The 10,456-nt window shown below is 42.0% G+C and overlaps 1 protein-coding gene across 1 annotated transcript; it reads right to left on the bottom strand.

The window, feature by feature from the left end:
• Nucleotides 1-522: 522 nt before the first annotated feature.
• Nucleotides 523-9,420, bottom strand: kbtbd4 (kelch repeat and BTB (POZ) domain containing 4). Its single transcript, XM_036544077.1, has 5 exons — nucleotides 9,262-9,420; nucleotides 8,203-8,676; nucleotides 3,240-3,381; nucleotides 2,946-3,052; nucleotides 523-1,639 (listed from the first exon to the last, which is right to left on the bottom strand). Exons 2-5 carry the CDS (start codon nucleotides 8,671-8,673, stop codon nucleotides 779-781), a joined length of 1,581 nt encoding a protein of 526 aa, XP_036399970.1. The 5' UTR covers nucleotides 8,674-8,676; nucleotides 9,262-9,420; the 3' UTR covers nucleotides 523-778.
• Between the last annotated feature and the right edge of the window lie 1,036 nt (nucleotides 9,421-10,456).

Consider the following 10,456-nt stretch of genomic DNA (forward strand, 5'->3'; position numbering starts at 1 on the left):
TCCTAATTTTTGAGAGTACTTGTTTCTTGGTTTTATGTGATTAAAATTGTTTTCAGCTTTTCATTACTATGGTCACTAGTGCATAACTTGCAGATAAAGTACGTGAACTTAAAAATGTGTGCATCTACAAGGACAAAATCAGTTAAGGAGTTATGTCAGGAATCACATGAGAAAGTTGGGTTGTGTGGATTTTGTGAATCAAATGTCACTGTGTAGAGAATGCCTTGCAATGCTACGTTGTAAATAGTTACAAAAGGTTAGGCTCAACTATGAGCCTTTTTGAGTATATTAATGCAGGATGGTGTTACAATTATTGACATGTACGCCTACATGGTATGTCAGTCCAGTAAAACTATCCTGTAAGTAGAACATCTTCAAAAATATATAAAGGAATATTAGGACAAATATGTGAAACTTATTTCTATAGATCTTTTAAAGTAAGTCCATTAAAATAATCAACATACAATTCACAATGAGACATGATTCACAGTCAGAAAATACCTAATAAGGAAGTTCCAGGTGTTATGAGACGTATACATTTTAAATGCTCACTTATATGGTGTGCCATGTGACTTGACAGACTTGAAACACTAGGAACACAGAGACTGTATGTAAGTAAAACTAAAACACAGAATAAACCTATTTTCTTATCACTGTGTTTGATGTAACGGTCAATGAACTTTGGAAGGGTACCAAACTGTCAATGAGCGCTCATGAGTTGCCACAAAGTTTCCTTCCAGGGGGAAAGCGGTCACCTTAAAGGACAACGAGTGGTCTATCAGGCCAGAACAAACTGCCAGTTTGTGAGGAGGATCTTGATGCCCTTGATGACGGACACCACCGAGGTGGCGGGATTGAACTTCAGCGTGTTGGCATCGCCCTTCTTGCACTTATCCCGGAAAACGTAAATGCAGCCGTTGCAGCTCGCCACCTTCCACAGGGACGGCACGCAGCTCCACACCTCCGGGAAACGCAAGCGAGTGAAGCTGTCCAGCAACGGGTTGTAGCAGACCAGTGAGTCGCCCTCCGCCACCACGAAGATCAGGTCCTTGTGGGCGGTGGCGTGCATGCAGCCGGCGAACGGCAGCATGTAGGGCTTGATCTGGCATTTCTGGGAGGCCGTGTCGAAACACTGGATGAGCCGGGAGGGCTTGGTGAAGAAGTCCATGTCGTTCTCCTCCCCGCCCAGCAGGTAGATGGTGCCGCCCAGGTGGACGCCGGCGGCCCCGGACACGGCCGTGTCCAGCTGGCTGGTCTCGGTCCACACGTTGTCCTGCACGGTGTAGTAGATGACGGCATTGGACAGGGTGTCCTGCAGAGTCTTCCCCCCCAGGGAGTAGATGGCGTCCTCGCTGAGGACGGAGACCAGCGTGTGCTGCAAGCGGTCGCGGGGCAGCGGCGCGCAGCGCTCCCAGTCCATGGTGTGCATGTTGCACTTCCACATGCGGCGGGGGATGGAGCCGCCCACCACGTACAGGTCGCCGCCGTGCTTGCAGGCGGCCGTGATCTGGTGGCACAGGCTGTTCTGGCCGCTCACGCTGATGGCGTCGTCCTCGTCGCAGTGGAGGGACACGGCCAGCGAGTGCGTGCGCGTCTCTTCCTTCCCAATCAGGTAGATGTGGACATTCTCACCAATCTCCTGCAGACGCCACAGTGGGGGGAAAAAAGTCAGTGACTCATGGCCCTCTTGCACTCAAATGTGTCCAGGAGGGCCTGAATGTAGCCATGCTTTATGTTTATGGAACGCTCAAGTTAAAGTAATGTTATGCGCCTTCACACCCTTGTTGACATCTTCTCTCATATCAAATGTCACTTCCTGCAGCTCGATTTAAATTTAACTCCATGCTGTCAATTTCTAAGCCGTGCTTACAAATAATGGGAAATATTAATATGAAAGAAAACACAATAAAAAAAAAAACCCGCTTCTGCATTTGTAGTTAATGTTTTACAACATGATAGAAAAACATTATGATTCCGAAATGACTTCAAAGATATAACCACCTCTGCTGTTTCCACTATAGCCCCACATACTTTTTTGAGTCAATCTTGTTTCATCATGAGCTAAAATGCTGGATGATGACAGCGAAGTGTGTCCCAAATGTGCTCCCAAATATTATCCTTCCCCTTTCTCCTTGAGAATGTAGTTGTGTCACATTGCATGAAGTCATGGACTTGCTCGCTCAGTTATGAATTGGGCTTAAATTGAAAGGAAGGCGTTTGTAAACCAAACACTTGATTAGCTAGCTAAAAGGCTGTGTAAAAGGGTACTGTTTACACATAAGCACTAAACACAGCGCCCATCTCGGCAGTAATAGATATTGAACCAGTAGGTGTGAAACATGCTCGAGAGAAGGATTCTGATCTAGACCAAACAGTCAGTAAAGCAACACTGTAGGCAGATTGCAGAGGGTCCAGTTTAAACATGACATTCATGTGTGATATGCGGCTATGTGGGTTGCAGAATATGCCATTTCATATCCACAATCAGGGGGAACATCTAGAAGGAAAATAATGTAAAGGCCACTTGTATTTTCATTGTTCGGGCACAGGCTGTTGACATGCATTGGTTATACTGCGTGATGTGCCCAAAAACACCCATCCCACAGAAGAAAGAAAGACGCTTCAGACAAATCAGCAGATCAAACACACTGGGACCATTCCAACACATAAATGTGGGCTACAGATGAAAAAACCCACAAAAGGTTCTAGCTTTATCAGCATATTTAAATGTGGAAGTAGTTCTAACTAAAACTCATGCTGTTTCATGACTATAATCAATGAAAGATTTAAACAGTAAAGACTCGATAGAATGGCCCACGAGACCCACAAATGCCTAACTACGCAGTAATGACTTGAATCAGGACATGCAGATGGACCATTAACACTCTGGACAGTAACCCTTTAGGATCAGTTATGATCATAACTGATCTGGCATGGCAGAGTACCTTCAGACTATCCTGGAGCATATTGGAGAACTCCTGACGTTCTATCTTGTTGTGGTTTATCCAGGAATCGATGGCCATTGTAGGATTCTGGGAGCTTGGAACACCATCTAAAACGTTGTAACAACAATGAAGCGTCATTTTAAACACTGAAGCCTTTTATCTGACTGAGCAATTACAGAGTAACTGAAACATAAATATAAGGCTCTGTGGCTGTCCCTGAATAAGGGGAGAAAATGCAACATCACTGAATACCAGCCCATCCAGGTTTAGAAAGTGTGAGAGCGGGAGACACACCTTTGATGATGTCCATGAGCAGACGCAGGGGCAGGTTGAGAAATTCTTCTGTCTGGTGCAGCTGAACCAGATGGATCTTTGCACAGTGCTTTGCAGCCGTGTATAGTTCCTGGTCACTGTGCCGATCGGCCAGCCACATCACCTACAGTGAAAATAAGCATTTAAAGCAAGGGTTGTCAATCACAGTCACACCTAGTCTGCCCCTGTCAGGACACCTCTGTCTGGAAAGTGTGTTGCCAACTCCTTTAATCTTGTTCACTCTGCGCTTTAAACTACATGTGTCTGATAAGTTATTGATCCGTCTGTCACACATGCCTCTGGGCTAGGGTAGGGAAAGCAGAAAACGAATAAGTGGACCTTTTTCATGCTGGCAATCATATTGAACTGAAAACAAAGATGTAGAAAGACTAATAAAGGCACAGTGAATAGCTGGACAATCAATTCAGATGGTATGACACCACTCTAAGGCTCTAACTAACCAATACAAAACTCAGGAATTTCATACTGGTGTATGCTGTATTTCAACTCTATGGCCCCTATTTACAGGACACCTACCACCAGGACAATAAGCAAATGCAGCATGCTAATGCTATTGTGCTGTTTGGGGATGGCAAATTGCAGCAGGTGGAGATGGGGGGAACAAAACTACAGACTAATGAGCACTGAAATGCACCCTGAAAACTAGCTATGTGAAAAATACACACCTGAATTATAGCCTAAATAATAAACAATAACAAATATGTTATTAGAAGCAGTGAAAAACAACACACTGTTAAATGCAACACAGTTTAAGCAACAGCAAGTTTTTAAAAAAGTGGTACTTAATGAGTCCAGTGGGAACAACAAAGTTCACTTTATCAGAACTAGATACACACTGAAGTAACTGCCATTGCTCAAGGTCTGAAATCAGCCAGAGAGGGAAACAAAACTACTGACTAATTAGCAGTGTCATGCACCTACAGCTATCTTCTTATAATACCTTTGAAGAATGTCCTACTGGTGTGACTCTTAAGCAAGTGTTTTATGCATACTTCCACTACATCTTATGCAAATACATCAAAATAATGTATTCACAGCGGTCCATTCTCGCTGATCACGAATGTGTATGGTTTACCCATGCTTATATATATATATATATATATATATATATATATATATTATATATATGTAATCTGTAAAATATGTAAACTCAAAAGAAAGGACTCCTCAATGACTAAAGTTACAGCACTTAAGCCTACATAAAGTGCAGGTTTGCGTGGTATGGCCCAGGTTCAAAACTGGCCATGTCATTTGCTGACAATAACCAGGAGTTCGCATCAATGGAGCAAGTTTATGAGGTTACGCAATGCAGATGTATGATCATCAGTGTGTGCGCATGTACCTCTCCACTCAAGCAAAGATTTTTTAGGTTGCAGCTTGGCCAGTATCCCTTCATTGCTCTGCACTCAATACTCAGGGACTTGTGGGGGCACCTATGAGCTACTCAATTTTTAGGAGGATGTGCCTGTCCTCCAATGTTAGCCTCCTAGTGCACTGTGGGACCTGTAGTGTGAAAAAGGTCATGGTAGGCATGTTTGTGTGTATGAAAGGATTGCATGCTCCTCAGTTTGGCTTCAGTGGTTGCCGTTGCAATGGTCACAAGCTTAACATAATACATAACTGGCAAATAATAAGCGGCAGAAAAATGCAATGAAAATAAATAATAGACAGTACCACCAAAACTGTTTAAAAACACCAAAACAAATCATGACTGACATTAAAAATTTGGTTTTGTTATAAATATTTCTGCAATAAATCAAAAAGAGATTTGATAATGTACACTTAAAATACATTTTACCTACAGTTTTAACATATCATAAAAAACAGTACTCTTGCACATTTTATACCTTAGGAATAGACAAGGAATCTTGTTAAGTCATGATTTGTTTCCATTCAAATTTCATGTAAAATACTGTTACAGTATTAAACCGTGAAGCCAGTTTCATTGTACTCTAATATAGGTAAACACAAGGGGTAGACAAAACAATGTAAAAACCAAGTGAAAAAGGTCTTGTATTATTACAAGTCTAATGTTGTACATCGCTCCGGATATGAGTGACTGTAAAGCAATAAAATGTGAATGTAAGTAACTAAAGTTACAACGAAAACATGCATTTCAAATTAATGTCAACACTAATTACAAATATTGTTCTATGGTAAAAGATGTTTTAAAATCAACATTTTAAAATGCGAGTTTTTAAAGCAACAGGAGATATCTAACAGATGAAGAAAGAGGTCATATAGTTGGCGCAAGTCAAAACTCACTGACAGAGATATACAGACACTTAGGATAGGTACTAAACATCATAAAACAATAGCCTCAAAAATTACCACAGAACTGAATCTATACCTTTGTGACATACTCTCAACAAAAAATGTACTTCAGGAGCTGCACAAAGCTAGAGCTAGGTAGAGCTGCCACTCGGAAGCTGATTGTAACCAAAGCCAATGCATAGCAACACATGACCTGGTGTGATGAGAACAAAACTTGGACTTCTGGGAAACTGAAGAAAGTGGTGAAATATGGTCAGATGAGTCATCTTTTTTCTCTTTTTCGCACATCTGGATGTGTCTGTTTTGGAGAAAGTTGAAGCAGGCTTCAACAGTAAGGTTTCTTCTCACTTGCCTGGTTAGGCAAATGGGTCAGAAATCTACTTGCCCAAACTAAACTACTGCTTGCCCACATGTGGCACAGTCAAACCATAATATAAAGCTCATAAAAAGTAATGGCTCATGAGGTTTCAACCAGTAAAAGCAGTTGCTGTCACAAGCGCAAGGCTGAGCACCACAGACTGGGTTTGTTCCAAGCCGTGTCTACAGGTAATGATGACTAGGAGTCCATGGGGGGGGGGGGGGGCTCCAATGCATGATCAGGCACCTGCCGCGCTCCCTGAGTAAAGCTGCATTTGATTTGTCATGCAAATCTTCCGTTTCAACAGTGTAATAGTACAACGTGTTTCAATAAGTCCTCGCAAGTTTAACAGGGGAGCTGCAGTGTGTAAAGTAGCAGCGGCTGACATCCCATGTTTCAGAGGAGAGTGTGTGTATGTCTGCACTCTCCTGCATTGACAGAAGGGACTGCAGCAATAAGGTCAGTGTCTAAGGACATAAATGGGCATTCTAAATTGGGAGAAAGTTAATAAAATCACTGGGCATTCCAAAATGTAAATATAAAAGACTTATCACTTTTTACCTGCATGTTTGCTACTCAATTGATTCTTCCCAAGCACTGGACCTGTCCCAGGCTTGTTGTGGCATTGTAGTTTCTGTTTGCCGTAACCACAACACTATTCAAAATGATTCCTGTTATGGATTTATGTTATTGTCTTTAAAAAGTGGCAAATAACTGTCACTGCACTCACCCCACCCCATCCCCTTTGATGAGAAGTAACCAAGGGTACAAGCTTCACCCTCTCCAGGAGAAAATGTAACATTGGCTACTATAGCTGACTTTTACTTATTGCTGCATTGTAAATGGTAGAAGAGGGAGCTTTTTTCACATTAAAAACAGGTTGAGAAACACTGGAGAATTTTCTAGCTATGCAGGACTGGGCAGGCGACCTGTAAGCAGCCAAGAGAGGCACACAGGGCAGAAAAAACCACACCCCTCATAGCACTCTGACACTAGGTGGTCTGACACAGGTAGGGACTTACTGGTGGAGCTAAGAGGTAAGGGATGGTATTAGTGAAAGATAAGGAATGATTAGTCACAGGACCAAATGTGACCCACCTCGTTCTTTTATACATACAAAACACATATACTGCTGATGTGCTTGCCTTACAGCAGGCACAAAAAGACTGGGGGTTTAGCTAACTAGAATGCTAAATTTGGTATGAATCACTTGCCCGAGCAGGCAAGTCACTGGCATGACACACTGGCTTTTACCTGCCTACCATTGGGTAACCATTGCAAAGGAAGACTTCAATCCACAATTGCCTGTCTCCAGATGTTAAACATAGTGGTGGATCTGTTATAGTATGGGCAGCCATCTCATGGGAGTCATTGGATCCAATTATTATTCTGCATAATAGAATTAAAACTAGAGAAAACAAAGCCATTTTAGGCAACCAGGTTCTCCCTACAGTGCAAACATTATTTCCTACAGATGTTCCCATATTGACAAGAGTATACTGCTCCCATACATACTGCTAAACTGATTCAAGAGTGGTTTACAAAAACCAGAATGAAGTCAAAAACCTCCCATGGCCTCCACAATCACCAGATCTAAACATCGAACCTCGATCTCAACTTCTGCTACGTAAAGTGTGGAGTAGGCTTCCACCTCCTTTATCTCCCAAAGTATGGTTCAACATCCCACTAGAAACCATTTAAAACTTGTACAACAGGATTTTATAAAATGACCCAACCTGTTCTGAAAACAAAAGGCAGCCCAACTCCTTAGTAGTTAAGCAGTATTCATATATTTCATACATTCATATACTGTTTCCACTATGTCTACAGCCTGAATGTATACATACACACTCACACTATAAGCATTGTGTGTGTGTATATGTATATATATATATATATATATATATATATATATAATATAGACAAGTCCAGGTACTTTCACAGAACAGAACCTACTGATTGTTTACAAGTGCATATAAAAGGTGAATAACAAGAAAGTGACATAAAGCTTTTTCAAATTACAAAAGCATTAAAGCTTTCAATTTTCTGAAAAACAATAGTCAGGCTGACACACAGAAGGAAGCGCAATATGGCTCATGACTGTCAAGAATGTTCTATAATGACTATGCATTACATGGAAAGATACGTAACTCTGCCTTTCTGTTGAGGTGAGGGTTTTCTAAACAATTCTAAACTAATTGATTAAATTACTTTAAAAATGAGGAACCCCAGAAACGGGTCCAGGTTTTTCGCCTCGACTGGTCTCCATAGCCTAAATCCCCATAACATCACCTGTAAGCAGTTCTTGACCTCCACAGTTCGCGAGAGGAAGCGGGAGCACTCCTCAAAGAGGGCGGTCAGTTGGTACATGTCAGCCATCTCATAGGTGTCCTGCAGGTCCTCCACCCGTAGCTTGATCGTGCCATGGTAGATGTAGTCCACCAGCAACTGGAACACAGGGGCACTGACGTCCTTTAGCTCGATGCTTCGGTTGTGCGCCTCTTTCAGGTTTGATGTGAACATGGAGCGAAAGAAGCAACTCTGGGCGGACAGTACCAGCCTGTGCAGCTGAAACTCCTTGCCGTCCACCACGACGGTGACGTCGGCGAAAAGGCCATCTTCCAGACACAAGTCCATGATACTCTTCACCACCCGACTGGAGTGGGACCGATCGGTGAAAGTGTACCCCAGGAAATAGTTCTCCTCTCCTGATGACCGCCCTACATTAAGCGGTCCCCCGTCATCAGTGGACTCCATATTCATAACCTGCCGATACCCAAACAACAACCAAATAATTATACGCCTGTGTGGAACAACTGATGGACAAAGAAAGACTTCACACAGAGCACGTTTTGATGCAAACTTCTAGACTAGTTTCGTAACGCTGACAAGCTTTTGTCATAAACACATTTTGGCTACGTGGCTGGCTACCGTTAGTTAACTGGTCTGAGGATTGACAACACTGTAATATTCTGTCACATTACCACAAGCGGCTCGTGTTCACATGTAACCAACCAATGTAAACCAACGCTAGACATGTTAGTTAGCTACCTACACCAGCATGTTAGACAGTCAGCTAGCTTTGTAACCTTAGCTAACGTAGGTAGCAACATAACGCTATCCGTTTGATCAGCAAGCTCATTTCCAAACTAGCTAAATTGTTAGCTGGTAACCAACGTAGTTTCACTGTTGGGACCCTGGATATGCATCTACCACTGTTCGTCAGCCAACGCTACCTAGTTATAGATTGCTCGCTACATCTCACAGCAGTTAGCTAACTAGTTTAGCTACCGTTAGCCACTTGGTGATCAGAGTGGACCGTTAAGGTAGCTAGACAATATCGTTATTTACCTGTTCAAATGTCCAAATCTAATGTTTTCTTATTATGAATAATGCGTTGTAGATTTACTAGAAGATTGATGTGTTTGTTTTGCAAGTTCGTGTTAATACTTTTTATAAATATCAGCAGAGAGGGCTGTCATATGGCGGACAAACAACCACACCGCGAAACCTAGCATCAGGGCAGCAACAATAATGAGCACTTCCGGGTTACGGTTTTTTTCCGAGATCCGTCAAAATAAAAGTATACAGTTACACGCAAATGTGGTCGTATTTGCTTCAAATATTACGTTTTTCCCACAAGCCTATCATATTTATCAACTACAATATGAGAGAGTGGTAATGCAGCAAAACTGTTTGCAATGGCACCATTGTGCACATACTTGCGCAAATATACTGGCTGTAGCAAAAAGGCCGAAAGAAAGAGGGGTTAGATGTACTCAGGAAGACCCCCTCTAACCAAAATGAGTGAGATTCTACTGAAAGCTTTATTTGCAACAAAGCCCTGCAACACTTCTAAAGACAAAGCTTTCAGTTCAAACTGATCTGACCTGGTTAGAGGAGATCCGGATGAACGTGATGTCAAATCACTGAGCAATTTAGTACAGTAACTACCTGCACAAAATATTGCCACCGCTGCAGGGGAGCTTTTGGAGATACGTTACGACCTACCCTGACACAAGCTAGAACTCCGTAGCCAGACCGAGGAGCACCGTTTCTTCAGCATAACCGAGACTGAAATAAGCTAATGTTAGCTATTTCACAGTACTGTGCTCTGTCTAGAGATGGCCACCGTTTAAACCACGATAGTATTATTATAGCAGTATATATATCTACTTATTTCAGATTTTGAGTGCTGCTTCTAGAAAAGCCATAACAAGGAAGTGGCTTAAACTAGAAAAACCAGCAGTGGACGAATGGTTTGATATAATTTATGACATTTTTAAGATGGAAAGAATTACTTTTGCTATAAGATTGCAGCGGGATCTATTTTTGAGAAGATGGGAAAAATGGATTAGATATGTTAAACAGGTTCGACCATCATTTGTCTAAGGTTTGGATTTATATCCATTCCCCACCCTTTTTATTTTATTTTATTTCTTGTCAACCCTTTTGTATCGGTGGTTTTGTTTTTAGAATCGCAGATATACACCCCAGTATTATTGTTCTATGGAGTTAAATTCTCAAGTATGTATTTTATAAATGT

Source organism: Megalops cyprinoides, chromosome 13 (genome assembly GCF_013368585.1).
Source record: "Megalops cyprinoides isolate fMegCyp1 chromosome 13, fMegCyp1.pri, whole genome shotgun sequence".
Classification (NCBI taxonomy): Eukaryota; Metazoa; Chordata; class Actinopteri; order Elopiformes; family Megalopidae; genus Megalops; species Megalops cyprinoides.

Excerpts from the sequence above, each read along its gene's own strand:
- kbtbd4 (XM_036544077.1), bottom strand. The coding sequence starts at position 8,673 with ATGAATATGGAGTCCACTGATGACGGGGGACCGCTTAATGTAGGGCGG. Across the intron at positions 3,382-8,202 it reads AGGTCAAGAACTGCTTACAG|GTGATGTGGCTGGCCGATCG; the intron begins GTGATGTTATGG and ends TTTTCACTGTAG. Across the intron at positions 3,053-3,239 it reads GCTCATGGACATCATCAAAG|ATGGTGTTCCAAGCTCCCAG; the intron begins GTGTGTCTCCCG and ends ACAACGTTTTAG.